Source organism: Psammomys obesus, unplaced genomic scaffold (genome assembly GCF_907164565.1).
Source record: "Psammomys obesus unplaced genomic scaffold, mPsaObe1.curated_primary_1811, whole genome shotgun sequence".
Lineage (NCBI taxonomy): Eukaryota > Metazoa > Chordata > Mammalia > Rodentia > Muridae > Psammomys > Psammomys obesus.
In genome coordinates, this window is record NW_026586662.1 from 6,110,924 (window position 1) to 6,127,922 (window position 16,999).

General features: G+C 38.2%; 1 protein-coding gene across 1 annotated transcript in view; it reads right to left on the reverse strand.

Moving 5' to 3' along the window:
* Positions 1 to 3,398: 3,398 nt before the first annotated feature.
* Mei4 (meiotic double-stranded break formation protein 4) overlaps positions 3,399 to 16,999 on the reverse strand; it is a 122,068-nt gene continuing 108,467 nt past the window's right edge. The window contains exon 5 of the mRNA XM_055602498.1: positions 3,399 to 3,668. Coding sequence (XP_055458473.1) covers positions 3,399 to 3,668 — 270 coding nt within the window. The remainder of the gene's footprint in view (positions 3,669 to 16,999) is intronic.

Consider the following 16,999-nt stretch of genomic DNA (forward strand, 5'->3'; position numbering starts at 1 on the left):
ATCTCCATTATGAACATTGATGCAAAAATACTTAACAAAATACTTGCAAACCGAATCCAAGAACACATCAAAGATATTATCCACTATGACCAAGTAGGCTTCATCCCAGGTATGCAGGGGTGGTTCAATATACAGAAATCCATCAATGTGATGCACCATATTAACAAACTGAAAGAAAAAAACCACATGATCTCCCTAGATGCTGAAAAAGCATTTGACAAAATCCAACATCCATTCATTTTTAAAGTATTGGAGAGATCAGGGATACAAGGCACATATCTAAACATAGTAAAGGCGATATACAGCAAGCCTATAACCAACATCAAACTAAACGGAGAGAAACTTAAAGCAATCCCACTGAAATCAGGGACAAGACAAGGTTGCCCACTCTCCCCATATCTCTTTAACATAGTGTTGGAAGTCCTTGCTAGAGCAATAAGACAGTTGAAGGAGATCAAGGGGATACAGATTGGAAAAGAAGAAGTCAAATTATCACTATTTGCAGATGATATGATTGTATACGTTAGTGACCCCAAAAACTGCACCAGGGAACTCCTACAGCTGATAAACACCTTCAGCAAAGTGGCTGGATACAAAATTAACTCAAAAAAATCAGTAGAACTCCTGTATACAAAAGACAAAAGGGCTGAGAAAGAAATTAGGGAAACAACACCCTTCACAATAGCCACAGATGACATAACGTACCTCGGAGTAACCCTAACCAAGGAAGTCAAAGACTTGTATGTAAAAAAATTCAAGTCTCTGAAGAAAGAATTAGAAGAAGATATGAGAAGATGGAAAGATCTCCCATGCTCATGGCTTGGCAGGATTAACATAGTAAAAATGGCCATCTTACCAAAAGCAATCTACAGATTCAATGCAATTCCCATCAAATTACCAACACGATTCTTTACAGACCTGGAAAGAAAAATTCTCAACTTCGTATGGAATAACAAGAAACCCAGAATTGCTAAAACAGTCCTCTACAATAAAAGATCTTCTGGAGGTATCTCCATCCCTGATCTTAAGTAGTACTATAGAGCAACAGTTATAAAAACTGCATGGTACTGGCATAGAAACAGAATGGTGGATCAATTGAACCGAACAGAAGACCCAGAAATAAACCCACACACTTATGGACACCTGATCTTTGACAAAGATGCCAAAACCATACAATGGAAAAAAGATAGCATCTTCAACAAATGGTGCTGGTCCAATTGGATGTCTACATATAGAAAAATGAAAATTGATCCATACTTATCACAATGCACAAAACTGAAGTCCAGGTGGATCAAAGACCTCAACATAAACCCAGACACATTAAATCAGCTAGAAAAAAAAGTGGGGAATACCTTAGAACTGATTGGTATGGGAGAAAACTTCCTGAACAGAACACCAACAGCACAGGCTCTTAGAGCAACAATCAATAAATGGGACATCATGAAACTGAAAAGCTTCTGTAAAGCAAAGGACACCGTCATCAAAAGAAAATGACTGCCTACAGATTGGGAAAGAATCTTCACCAACCCTTTATCTGACAGAGGACTCATATCTAGTAGTCCTGAGTTTGAGTCACATGTAAAAAGTCATGGTGGCATGTGCTTGAAACCCAAACACTGGAGAGGCAGAGACCAGAACCCTTTGAGCTTGCTGAACAATCCCACACACATGATCTGAAAGCTTCAGGTGCCAGGTAAAGGCTCTGTCTCAAACGAAACAAAGAAACAAAACAAAACCTGAAACAACCAAACAGGCCTGATCTCTGAGGAATGAGATTCGTTAAGCTTTGGCATCCCCACGTATGCACACTTACATAGACACATATCTGCATATTTGTCCACATATCATACTTGGAAAACAGGATCATACTGTAAATTCTAGTCATGAAATAGAGATATCTGTTTTTCTTTTGACTAAAAAGAAAGTTTTATTTTGGAGCCAGCCTAAGCTAGGCTCAAACGCTTTATTTCTTTCCATGGCTAAGACGAGGAATTAACTCTAATCCATGTATGGATATCTGTTCTTGATCTTCGCATGCTAAAAGACTTAATGTGCTTTATTCTCAGGAAATGTTAGTCATATTGTCTTACACAACAGATACCAGAGTCAAATTTTTATCTATGCCAGTTAAATAAATACCATCAACTGGAAATATCATCTAGACTTTGTTTATTCTTAAGAAAAGCAATTAAGTCAATTTAAGCAATTTAAGTCAAGCAATTACAAATAAGGGGCTCATCCTTGGGGAAGGGGAGTTCTCCCTCTCCCAGCAGTCACAGTTGCCTTTAGTTCTTTACATAGGAGCAAAACTCCATGAAGTTGTCTCCCTCCCATGTTAGTGTGTCCACTGATATTGCCAATTTCTGATCTTGTTTATTCAGCCATTTGAAGGAGAATTTTTTTTTCCATAACAGATTTGCTGGCTAAAAACAAAAACAAAAAACAAACAAAAAAAAAACTTCCAAAAAATAATCCTGGAAGATGATATAATTTTATATACATCATAGAAGAAATTAGCAAGAATAATTTTTCTAGTACTAATGGCACCTGGAAATAATAATTAACTTATAACACACAATCAGATAAAATTAACAGAAGGAAGAAATTATATTTTCTTTAAATTGCAAAATTGAAAAGTACAAAACATGTTCTCATTAAGATTGTCTGTTATAACTTTAATAGCTGAAATGAAGTAAAGGAAATTGTGTAATGAAAAAATTAAACTTGGTACTTTTAATAAGTATAAGGTTTATTTCTTGGAGGTTATTAAAATTTGTAAAAGCATCTCTAATGACTTAATAATGCACAACTTTACCACATTTTAACAATCCTAGCAATGTTTTTAACTAACAGAAAAAATTGTTTAAAAACAGAGAGGAAGAACGAATTAACACTTCAAAAATACTTTGCAAATATGTTGATTAAATAAAATTAAAAGCCATTGGTTTCTAAATCCTTTTCTCTTTCTACAGCACTATCCTTCAGGGGGAAAATGAATGCATAAAACTACATAGTAAATTTTATTTTTTACCATTTACTTAAACCTTATATTTAATTGTATTAGTGACAGAAGTTTAAGCTTTATTTCATTACAATTTGTAGATTTGTATCAGATGGAAATCACTGACAATTTATTATATTTTAGGAGAAAGGCCATTTTAGAGAACAGAGCTAGACTACTGAATGAATTAAGATATAATGCACAAACATACTGGGGCATTGTCAACTGGAATTGCCTGATTGTAACATAGTACAGTGATTTATCATCTTTTATACAGAAGATTTATCATTAAATTGAAATAATGATTAGGTTGGTAGATCAAATTAAAATACTCATTTAAAAACTTTTTTTTTTGAAAAATATTGAAGCACAGCATTTTCTGATATGTTATAAACTTCTAGGGAGATGATTCAGTCTTGGCAGTTTCCATTTCTGCTGAGTTCAAGAGAATGCCCAGTCTCCATAAGTAAAAAGTAAATAAAGGAAATGCATCTGAAAGTTGGAACACAGTTTCATCATGCTTGTGAAGAAATGTCTGGATTTCCGGGCTGCTGTGATCGATATGTGTTGTGGCATCTCCCTGGGTTTCCTGTTGAAGAAGTTGCTCCAAAATCAAGAACAAGGAGAAAATATTTTCATAGCGTGTCACATTGTAATTGCCTTGACCCTACAAAGGAACAATAAAATGTATAAGACACTGTGTGGCTCAGGTCAGGAAACACAGGGTTATATTGTCAGACAAAAGAAAAGTATCTGTAGAAGGCTCCGTGCTCTTCCTTGTCTTCTCCTACATCTGATGTTTATCCTGTTTGACCTTTTGAATGAGGACTAAACATCTTCCCTGAAGTCCTGCTTGTTTTTTACTTCTCTAGGACTACAGATTTTGTATGTTTACCCTATATTATATGGCTAATATACACTTATAATTGAGTATGTACTATATGTGTCTTTCTGCTTCTGGGTTACCTCACTGAGGATGTTTTCTAGTTCCATCCATTTGCCTCAAAATTTCATGAATTCCTTGTTTTTAATTGCTGAGTAGAATTCCATTGTGTAGACTCTACCCACCAGGGTATCAAAGGGGATACTGAGATTCATAGCCAAACTTTGGGCAGCATGCCAGAAACTGTAAGGAAGAAGAGGGAGATAGAAAGACCTGGAGGGGACAGGAACTCCACAATGAGAACAACAGAGCCAAAAAAACCAGGGCTCAGGTGGCCCTGCAGAAACCAATACTCCAACCAAGGACCATGCATGAAGAGGACCTGGACATTTTGCTCGGAGGAAGCCCACAGGTTGCTCAGTTTCCAAGTGGGTTCCCTAGTAAAGGAAACAGGTGCTGCCTCTGACATGAACTCAGTGGTTGGCGCTTTGATCACCTCCCCATAGGGGGTGCAGCCTTGCCAGGCTACAGAGCAAGATGATGCACCCAACCCTGATGAGACCTGATTGGCAAGGGTCAGCTAGAAGGGCATATGGAGAGACGAGAGAGGGTGGGTGGGACTGGGAGGAGAAGAGAGACAGGGCTTCAGTGGGGATACAAAGTGAATACATTTCAACAAAAAAATAAACAAACAAATAAATAAATAAATAAATAAATATTCTAATTTGTTAAATGCCTTCTGTCTCCCTGTCCCTTTGATTGGTGAAACAGGGAGACAACTAAATTGATCAAGTGGAAAAAAAGAAAACAATTATTTAAAAGACTTTAAAAACATTTTTTTTCTTGACAGCTTATATAACTTGAAATCATTTTCTACCATTGTTCTATACATAATTATTCCTAAAACTCCAATCTAAATCTCTTAAAATCAATGTGTTTTAGATCAGAACATGAGAGTGTAAATGAAAATTTCCATAAGTGACTTTATATGACACATCTTAGTGACAGTAGAGGTACATGGAAATACTATATAAAATTATTTACAGGCTTCACACACAAAGTGCTTATGATACATAAAGGAATTTCATGTAAGAACTGTGTCCCATTTCCAAATTATTTTATTAGGAACATGTAAAATCCTAAAGGGTTAAAAAATCTAATTACAAAATACTCTTGGCCCCAAGCATTTGAATTCGGAATATTACCTGTCATTACTTATGTGCACGTAATTACTTACTTAAAAGCAAACACCTCAAGTGGTCAGTAAACAGTTTTACCCATGACAGTGCAGAGTTTTAAATTCAATCTTATGTCTACTATTTTCAATGCATGACATTCCTGCCAAGGATCATAGAATGTTTTGTGTTGGTAGGATTTTAGAAACATGTATAGAGGTAAAAAAGGTAGACTGATGATATTAGGTAACTAGATATCTTCACATTCTGAGTCTATGTGAGGCATAGAGTAGTCCTGGACCGTATAAAATCACATACATGGACAGAAGTACATGTGGCCTTGTAGGAATTATTTGGCCTTGATGGGTATACATGGGCAAAGCAAAAGGCCTACGTGGTGCAATGGCAAACCTAAAAGAATAGAGATATCAGTTGAGACTCAAGCTTGCTTCATCATTTCCTTATTAATTAAGAAGTAAGTCAGAAGTCCTTGGAGGTAAGCTGAATGCTTATCACCGTTTCACAGGCAAGGAAAGAGCCACAGAAGTACACTAATTAGAACTCCAAGTCTACAGATCTTAACGAGGGACTTTTTCTTATGCATTTTTGTTTAAGTTCATTAAAGAAAGTATTACAGTTGGGGACAGGGGAGAAAGAATGTGCTGGAACCATTTCTCAGTGCAGTACACTGCGATGACACGGAAATGGAAGAACCTTTTTGCAGAGTCAGAGTGATTTACTCTTCAAAAAGGTAGCCCAATAAACCCAATTATAAAGACCATTGAAAATAAATAAATACTTCAAAAATAGTCATGTAAGGAGACCCATGTGCCTCTTTTAGATGTGGTTGGATGCTAGCAAGCTTCAAGAAGTAGCCGTTTTTGTTACCAGCTTTCCCAAATAGAGGCATGTGGCAATCCTAAGCTAAGGCCAGTAAAGAGAGCCCACACTTTGAGCATGTGTTCTGTAGCTGCAGTATATAATCCCATAACCAAAATAGGCCACTGCCACAGTGCAACCGTTTGCATTGGTCTTTTAGACCCCACTGTCTCCATGTATCCATGTGCCTGTGATCTGGTCCCTAGCTGTTGAAACTCTAAGCATGTTTGGGTTCCCATTCACAGCACATCTGATGTGCATACTATGATCAACACAAATATGCTATTACAAAAACTGGTGAGTTACTGCACAGACACCAAAGACATAGCCCACCCACATGTCCTGGTGCCTTGGACATGAGCTCTGTAGGTGATTCTACATTGGATTGATGTTGCAAGCATTGTGAAATAGCCTGAAAGACAAACCCAGTGCCAAATAGTATTGTCTCAGCTACAATTTCTTTTCCTGGTAAGAGGAAAAATGTGATTGGCCAAACCTGATTACCATACTCGCCATCATTCACTGCCATAGCAGATATCCAGAGCTTTGGCTGCTAATGATCTCTGTAGTATCCCCCTGCCCTCTTCTCACTCACTGATTTTGGACAACAGTGCATAGAGACTACATAGCAGCCGTATCCCTAGGGCCTGGCTGCCCCATTGGGAAAAAGATTGGGAAATAAAACTACATCAAGATTAGTTTGTAAAATCTAACAGAAACAATTGCTTTATGGAACACATGGACAACTACATAAAGTAACAAGAATTACAGCAAAATCAAGAGGAAGATCACCGCAGACATAATTAATCCCCTAGCATCTGCCCTGAAGACTGATACCCAAACTGACAAATAATTTTAAATGATTATTTATGAAAATTCAGATATGTTTAAGGAAATAGAAAATTCAAACAGAATAGAGATAAAAATTAACAGACTAATTGAAATTATTAAAATAAATGTAAAGAGAAAATTTTTTAGTTGGCAATAAAATTAAGTATATTAGTAGCAGCATCTATCAGAGTAGGAAAAACTACACTTATCAGAGCAGAATAAAATCTGTAAAGTGTGAATAATAAAAATGATGAGAATGCTCTTCTTTGATATTATAATTATGCAAAAATAATATATCTGTGATAATAAAAACTAGAAAAGAGCAAAAAAATGATGAGAATGCACAGATGATTTATAGGGAAGTAACAAAGAACAAATGTTCTAATTTTAGGAGTAAGAAAAAGACAGACAATGGACAGAAAGATCACTTAAATCAATAATAGATGAACATTTCTCAATCTATGGGTGGATTCAAATGCCAAGATATTGAAAGGACAAGCGATCTAGTCTCAATCAGAACGAGACCAAATCACATATTATAATCAATTGGTTGAAAATAAAAGATGAAGACAGATTATGAAATCATCAGGAAAACCATCATGCATAACGAAATATCACTCTGCTCAGCATTAGATTTTTAGGTAGAATGTTCACAGTTTCGGAGACCGACGATGATTTATCCAGATATCAGAGGAGGAAGAAAGTGAAGATCCCAACCAAACACACTTTATATGGCATCATGGTCTAGAAATGAGAAACAAATGAAGACTTTCACAAACAAGCAAATCTTTTGAGAGTTATTCACCCTCAAAACCCTCTTTAGAGAATAAATACATGATGAAGGAAAATCTCCAGGCTTAAAGAGAAACATGCTGCTCAGTAATCTAGCAACATGAAAATAGATGAAAGAATAAAACACACTGGTAAAATATATATGTTAAATTCAGAGGATTCAAGTTCTGCAAACACTGCCTATAAATAAATAATATGTTTACTAGGAAGGTTAAAAAGATAGCTTCAGACATTTTATTTTTACTGGATGAACAATATAAAAAGTTATAAATTAAGACTCCAAAAGAACAAAATGTGGAAAGTAAAGTGAACATTTTTTATGAAACCAAAATTATTATCAGCTTAAAATAGATTATTTTAACCAGAGAACTCTTTTTAACTGCAAACAAAACAAAACAAAACAAAAAAACATATAATAGACACTAAAAACAAAAAATGGATGTAATCAAAACACACCTCTAGAGAAAAACATGAAATCATGTAAAGGATGGCAAGAAGGAAAAGAACAAAAGATACATAAAATTCAAAATGCAGCATGGTGGAACCCAGTGCCGACCCATCCATCTACAATTCAAATCTAAGGCTCGGGGATCATTGCATAAGAGGGTGGGGAAAGATGCTAAGAGCCAGGGGAACAGATAGCAGCTTGTGAGATTGTGTCTTCTAGGAATGTCAAAAGCTAAACACATAAATTTTTGCCATTGTGATTGTCTAAGATTGGGATAGACAAGGACAACACCAGTAAACACACTAATTTGGAAGTGGAAATGATTATGAAGCCTTAACCCTGCACACAGAACAACAGACAAGTAGGGAATGCTGAGAATGAGAGACAGTTTTCCCCAGAAAAGCAACCAAGACAATCATAGTTGATTTTACCATTTCCTCATTAGTAAAACACCTGATTTCCTCAAGATATAAATGAAATAACTGAATATTTGCATTATCTCTCTCTCTCTCTTTTTTTTTTTTTTACTGTTCACTAGATCAATTTTGGTGTAAAACATGACAGTATTAAGGAAGTGAAGAGGCTGCTGGAAAGGCAGAGTGTAAACTAAATAGATTGGAAAACATTTGTGCCCTTCCCCTTTCATTATGGCTCCCATAGGGAAATGAGAACACAGAGCTTAGAGGAAAACCGTCATTTGGTAAGCCAGAGGATGAATGACAGGCATGCATACAAAGAGTCAGACTCTTGAGGGCACTGTGTGGCCAGAAGCTTTCAGCACCCAGGGTTAAATGTACTGTCTGTAGTGTGTTGGAGTTCCATGTTTACAGCTTTCCATCTTTTACAACTTACTTTTAGCCATTTTGCTTAGGAAATGGAAGAGATTTCCAGGTTCCTTGGCCTTGAAAATTACTGCTTTCTGTTATATCCTGTACAAAAAAGAGAGATAGCCAAAGGAACAAAAAGAAAGCTGGAATCTCTGGCAACAGAAGTCGTGAAAACAAAGCAAAACAAAAAAAGGAGAGGGGGGAAAAAGGAAAGAAGGGTACTATAGACTTCAGATTTAGTTTGTAGATGTATGTTTACATTTAACTGCAAAACATGAAAGCAAGGAAGGTTATTAACAATGTGATTATTCAGGTGTGGTGCCATGGGCACACAGAGGAGCAGCCTGGCCTGCTGAGAAGCAAGCATACTGCCACAGAGGGTGTTAAAAGACAGACCACATTTCTGTATTGCTACAAAAGCAGGAGATGTGGGGGAAAATTGGAACATTACAGAGTAGAAAATTAAGCCAAGGCCTATGGCCATATCATCTAAATGTTAAATTAAATGTTCACTGAATATAATATATCATTAGCTTGGTATTCTATGTGCCAGACTTTGTTGGACAGAAGAAAAAGTAAGATACAACTAAAATTAGTCTTCTCCCAAGAGAATGAATTCAACACAACGCTTTAAGAAAAAGGTCAGTTGTCACCAAGATAATTAAGTGGGAAAGTTGCCCCTGACCTTTAGTGAGTTATCCATTTTACTTAGTAGACAGCAAAGACAGCAGAGTAGATTTCAGACAAAGATTTCTGGGGAGGAAGTTAACTTTCTGAGCCATTAACTCAGCAGCTGATAGCTTCCGAGGCACTAAAGAAGGAGTGAGGAACTGTCCGAAGCCTAGGCAAAACCGAGGCCTAACCACACCTCCATCCAGGCCAAAGCTCAGAGCAGGATTCACCGGTGGATCTGTCCATCTTCATAACCAATAGCCTGTGGATGCAGTGACGTCCACACTGACTTACACGGTACCTCTGGCAGAGGCTGTACAATGTGGGGTGTGGCATTCCCTCACCCCACACCCTGTGTTTTGGCCCTATATCCAGGGCATTCAAAGCTCTGGTCAGAGCAGAATGTAGTAAATCAGAAAGATTTTCTCCCAATGAGTTGTAAGCTTTGGCACAAAGCTGTTGCAGACTCTGCCATCATCCTTTAATCAAAGGCCATGTGAAGGAAACTACAAAGGACAAACACAGCGGACACAAATTCACTGCGCTTCTTATACTAAGCAGTATGCTTGCCTGTCTAAAACTTGGAATCCTGGAGATTAGTTTTAAGAGGATTTTGTTTGATCTGTGGGCTCATGTAGGTGAAAATTTCTATATTATTAAGACTATTATCTGGGATTTTGGTTTTGTACCTTGTTTCTGTCGGGAAGAGCTCAACAAGTATGTAAGGTTGTATTTACATGAAAGTATTCATCAGAGGCCGTCTGTGGTAGGCTCTTGTCCTGTTCACTGTTTCCTCCCTCTTCCGATGTCTATCCCATTTGCCTTTCTGAAATGAGGATGTAGCAATTTACCCAGGGTCCTCCTTCTTGCCTAGCTTCTTGTACAAATTTTATTATGATTATCCTATATTATATGTCTAATAACCACTTATAAGTGAGTATATACCATGTGTGTCTTTCTGCTTCTGGGATACCACACTCAGGCTGAACTTTTCTTTTCTTTTTTTAATTTTTCTTTTTTATATTAATTAGTTTATTCATGTTGTATCCCAGTTGTAGCTGCTTCACTCATGCCCTCCCAAACCCACTGTCCCTCATCTCCTTCTAAGCCCCTCTTCAAGACCATTTATAGGGAAGGTCTTCCTCCTCTTCCTTCTGCCCCCAGCCTATCAGGTCTCATCAGTACTGGCTGCATTATCTTCCTCTGTGGCCTGGTAAGGCTGCTCCTCCCTCACGGGGAGGTGATCAAAGAGCCAGCCACTGAATTCATGTCAGAGACAGTCCCTGTTCCCCTTCCTAGGTCACCCACTTGGATATTGAGTTGCCAACAGCTACATCTGTGCAAGGGTTCTCGGTTATCTCCATGCATGGTCCTTGGTTGGAGTATCAGTCTCAGAAAAGACCCCTGGGCCCAGATTTCTTGGTTCTGTTGCTTTCTTTGTGGAGCTTCTGTTCCCTCTAGGTCATTTTATCTCTGGTTTCTTTCATAAGGTTCCCTGCACTCTGCACAAAGTTTGGTTATGAGCCTCAGCATCTGCTTTGATATACTGCTGGGTAGGGTCTTTCAGAGGCCCTCTGTGGTAGGCTCCTGTCCTGTTTCCTGTTTTTTCCCTCTTCTGATTTTCATCCTGTTTGTCTTTCTGAGTGAGGCTTATTCATATTATCCAGGGTCCTCCTTCATTATTAGCTTCCTTAGGTGTATAGATTTTAGTATGTTTATCCTATATTATATGTCTAATATCCACTTATAAGTGAGTATATAGCATGTGTGTCTTTCTCCTGGGATACCTCACTCAGAATGATCTTTTCTGGATCCTACCATTTGCCTATAAATTTCATGATTTCCTTGTTTTTAGTTGCTGAGTAGTATTCCATTGTGTAAATGTACCATAATTTTGGTATCCATTCCTCAACTGAGGGGAATCTGGGTTGATTTCAGCTTCTGGCTATTACAAATAAAGCTGCTACAAACATGGTTGAGCAAATGTCCTTGTTGTGTACTTGAGCATATTTTGGATATATGCCTAGGAATGGTATAGCTGGATCTTGAGGAAGCACTATGCCTAATTGTCTGAGGAAGCACCAGATTGATTTCCAAAGTGGTTGTACAAGTTTACATTCCCACCAGCAATGGAGGCGTGTTCTCCTTTCTTCACTTTCTCTCCAGCATGTATTGTCACTTGAGGTTTTGATCTTAGCCATTCTGATGGGTGTAAGTGAAATCTCAGGGCCATTTTGATTTGCATTTCCTTTTTGACTAAGGACATTGAGCACTTCTTTACATGTTTGTCTGCTTTCTTTTTTTTTTTAAATCTTTTATTTATTTTTTATTAATTACACTTTATTCATTTTGTATCCCCCCATAAGCCCCTCCCTCCTCCCCTGCCAATCCCACCCTCCCTCCCCTTTCTGCATGCATGCCACTCCCCAAGTCCACTGATAGGGGAGGTCCTCCTCTCCTTCTTTCTGATCTTAGTCTATCAGTTCTCATCAAAAGTGGCTGCATTGTCCTCTACTGTGGCCTGGTAAGGCTGCTCCCCCTCCAGGGGGAAGTGATCAAAGAGCAGGCCAATCAGATTATGTCAGAGGCAGTCCCTCTTCCCATTACTATGTAACCCACTTGGACACTGAACTGCCATTTGTCTGCTTTCTATAATCCTCTATTGAGAATTCTCTGTTTAGTTTTGTACCCCATTTTTTTTCCTTTTTTTAAATTTATTTTTATTATTGGTTAAATTTTATTAACTCTGTATCCCAGCTTTATCCCGCTCCCTCATTCCCTCCCAATTGCACCCTCCCTTCTTCGTCTCCTCCTTGCCCCTTTCCAAGTCCACTGATAGGGAGGTGTACCCCATTTTTTAATTGGATTATTTGGTTTGTTGGTGTCTAACTCCTTACGTTCTTTATATATTCTGGATATAAACCCTCTATCAGATATAGGGTTGGTTAAGATCCTTTTCCAGTCTGTAGGCTGTTGTTTTGTTCTGATGACAGTGAACTTTGTGTTTCGGAAGCTTTTCAGTTTCATGAGTTCCCATTTATTCATTGTTGACCTAAGATCCTGTGCTGTTGGTGTTCTGCTCAGGAAGTTGTCTCCTGTGCCCATGAGTTCAAGGTTGTTCCCCACTTTTTCTTCTAACAGATTTAGTGTGTTTGGTTTTATGTTGAGGTCTTTGATCCACTTGGACTTTAGTTTTGTGCAGGTGGGAGGGAGATAAGTATGGATCCATTTGCATTTTTCTTATATTTTTGGTTGTGAGCCTAGCCTTTAAAGGCTGAGCCATCTCTTCAGTCCTCTATTTGCATTTTTCTACATGTAGATATCTCATTTTTTGAAGATGTTGTCTTTTTTCCATTGTATGATTTTGGCATATTTGTCAAAAATCAGGTGTCCATAAGTGTGAGTTTATTTCTGGGTCTTCTATTAGATTGATCCACCAGTCTATTTCTATGCCAGTATCTTGCAGTTTTTATTACTGTTGCTCTATAGTACAGCTTGAGATCTGGATGGAGATACCTCCAGATGATCTTTTATTGTAGAGGATTGTTTTAGCTATTCTGGGTTTCTTGTTATTCCATATGAAGTTGAGAATTTTTCTTTCAAGGTCTGTAAAGAATTATGATGGTAATTTTATGGGAATTGCATTGGAGCCTACCACAGCGGGCCTCTGAAAGACTCTACCTAGCAGGGTATTAAAGCAGATGCTAAGACTCAGCCAAACTTTGAGTAGAGTGCAGGGAATCTTTTGAAAGAAGGGAGATAGACCTGGAGGGAACAGGAGTTCCACAAGGAGAGCAACACAATCAAAATATCTGGGCCCAGGGGTCTTTTCTGAGACTAATTCTCCAACCAAGGACTATGTATCCAGATAACCTAGAACTCTTGCACAGATGTAGCCCATGGCAGCTCAGTCTCCAAGTGGATTAGCTAGTAAGAGGCACAGAGGCTGTCTCTGACATGAATTCAGTGTCTGGCTCTCTGATCACCTCCCCCTGAGGAGGTGGTTACTAGGCCACAGAGGTAGACAGAGCAGCCAGTCCTGATGAGACCTTATAGGCTAAGGCCAAATGGAAGGGGAGGAGGACCTCCTCTATCAGTGGACTGGATGAGGGGCGTGGGAGAAGAGGAGGAAGGAAGGGTGGGATTGGGAGGGACAAGGGGAGGGCTACAGCTGGGATAAAAAGTGAATAAATGTTAATAAATAAAAACTAAGTTAAATAAAAGATGTATTCATCAAAGAAATACATGCAATCGAAAAAACATTCAAAAAGTTTTTATTATGTGATTTCCTTTGAAATGACATTTGCATTTTTCAATCTTACTGGTCATCTTAAAGGTGGTTTTAGAGGTTAAATTCATATGTTAAGAACAAAATGAGCAGCCATTTATTTAAGAAGGCAATCTGAACATAAATGCTCAAAGACGGACACTGGCAGGTATTTGTCTAACAATGGTATGGACTAAGGCTTACTATGGGAACTCCTACTGCAAGGGTCCTTACTTGTGATGGTGTGTTCAACAACAGAATGTTGCTAAGCAAGATGCGTGTGAAGAGAAATTGTCAATTTCACATATATTTCCATATTAAATTTACTAGGAAATAATAACAGTACGTTGTTAAATGGACTAAGATACATTAAACATTTTAATGAGAATAATGATGCCCAGATATGTAGATAAACATTATTTTGCTATTATCAATTATCACAGTTACTATCTTATAAAGAATGATAAAAGCAGAGTCCCCCTTTTCATCTAGAGAGAAGCTGTAATTATTGAAGAATGGCACTGATTTTGATTACCAGATGATTTTTAGGCTTCTATGGATTGTATGCCCAGGGAGATGCAAAGCCATAGGAAAGTACTATCCCCTATTTTTTTCCTATCAAGAAAGTTATTCACACATAGTGGTGGGACAATTACTTCTGCTTGTCTGCAGAAGCATGTAGTACTAAGGTTAAATGTAAGATGACACTAGAAGGACTACTTTAGGTGTAATTTCAGAATCTACACACTCTAATGGAGTAGCAACAAGTGTAAAAGGCGCTTTAAACTTATTCCCTATCTTCAATCCCCTAATTAGAATTGTGCTTGCAGAATTTGCTTCTTTTTAATTAAAATATATTCTCTTGTCATCTAAGAGGAAGTGTGGACACTCCAAATCCACTCTAGACCTTTGTCAGTAAAAGTCAGATTTTAGTCTATATCCCAAGAACATCACACATACATCCTAAGTACTTTACGATTTTGTGTTTTTCTTTTCCCATGGAGAACTATCTTGTGATTTGATTTCTACTTTAAATTTGTTGCTTAATATATCAAGCAAGTTAGTAAATATGATGGAAAGGTTACATCAACTTAATTCTTAGATTACAGACTAAAAACAGAGAGTTCCTAATAGATGTAAATTGCACTTCTGTGTTCTAAGTCACCTTTATGTGGGTTTAGCCAGCATGCCTACTGTTTCTTAGGATCTGGTATCTTACTGTTGATCTCAAGCTGTACTACAGAGCAATAGTAATAAAAACTACATGGTATTGGCATAGAAATAGAAAGGAGGATCAATGGAACCGAATAGAAGACCCAGAAATAAACCCATGTACCTATGAATACTCGATTTTTGACAAAGCAGCCAAAACCATTCAATGGAAAAAAGATAGCATCTTCAACAGATGGTGCTGGTTTAATTGGATGTCTACATGCAGAAAAATGAAAATAGATCCACATTTATCACCCTGCACAAAACTAAAGTCTAAGTGGATCAAAGACCTCAACATAAAACCAGATACTCTAAATCTGTTAGAAGAAAAAGTGGGGAACAGCCTAGAACTCATTGGCACAGGAGACAACTTCCTAAACAGAACTCCAACAGCACAGGCTTTAAGAGCAACAATCAATAAATGGGACCTCATGAAACTGAAAAGCTCTGTAAAGCAAAGGACACCGTCATCAAAACAAAACGACTGCCCACAGATTGGGAAAGAATCTTCACCAACCCTTTATCTGACAGAGGGCTAATATCCAGTATATATAAAGAACTAAAGAAGCTGAAAAGCAACAAACCAAGTAATCCAATTAAAAAATGGGGAACAGAGCTAAACAGAGAATTCTCTGTAGAGGAATATAGAATGGCAGAGAAACACTTAAAGAAATGCTCAACCTCATTAGCCATCAGGGAGATGCAAATCAAAACGACCCTGAGATTTCAACTTACACCCATCAGAATGGCCAAGATAAAAAACTCAAGTGACAACACCTATTGGAGAGGTTGTGGAGAAAGGGGAACCCTCCTCCATTGCTGGTGGGAATGTAAACTGGTACAACCACTTTGGAAGTCAATCTGGCGCTTTCTCAGACAACTAGGAATAGTGCTTCCTCAAGACCCAGCTATACCACTGCTAGGCATATACCCAAAATTTGCTCAAGTACACAATAAGGACATTTGCTCAACCATGTTTGTAGCAGCTTTATTTGTAATAGCCAGAACCTGGAAACAACCCAGATGTCCATCAATGGAGGAATGGGTACAGAAATTGTAGTATTTTTACACAATGGAATACTACTCAGCAATCAAAAAAGAGGAAATCATGAAATTTGCAGGCAAATGGTGGGATCTAGAAAGGATCATTCTGAGCGAAGTATCCCAGAAGGAGAAAGACAAACATGGAATATACTCGCTTATATAGACCTAAAAGATATGATACACATAATGAAATCTATACACCTAAAGAAGATAATCAAGAAAGTGGACACAGGGTATGATGATCAATCCTCATTTAGAAAGACAAATGGGATATGCATTGAACATATGACAGGAGTCTACCGCAGAAGGCATCTGAAAGACTCTACCTAGCAGTGTATCAAAGTAGATACTAAGACTCATAACCAAACCCTCGGCAGAGTGCAGGGAATCATATGAAAGAAGGGGAGTTTGATGTGGAAAGGATAGGAGCTCCACAAGGACCAAACATATCTGGGCACAGGGTCTTTTCTGAGATGGACACTCAACCAAAGACCATGAGAGGATAAAACCTAGAACCTCTGCTCGGATGTGACCCGTGATAGCTCAGTAATCAATTAGTTTCCCATAGTAAGGGGAACAAGGACTATTTCTAACAGGAACTCAATGACTGGTTCTTTGACCTCCCCACCTCCCAAGGGAGGAGCAGTACTGTTAGGCCACCGAGGAGGACTTTGCAGCCAGTCCTGAAAATACCTGACAAAACAGAGTCATATGAAAGGGGAGGAGATCCTCCCCTATCAGTGGACTTGGAAAGGGGCAGGGAGGAGATGAGGGAGGGAGGGTGGGTCTGGGGAGGGAATGAGGGATACAGCTGGGATACAGAATTAACAAAATGTAACTAATGAGAAAAATAAAATTAAAAAAAACATATTTATTGTCCTCTACTGTGGCCTGGTAAGGCTGCTCCCCCCTCAGGGGGAAGTGATCAACGAGCAGGCCAATCAGATTATGTCAGAGGCAGTCCCTCT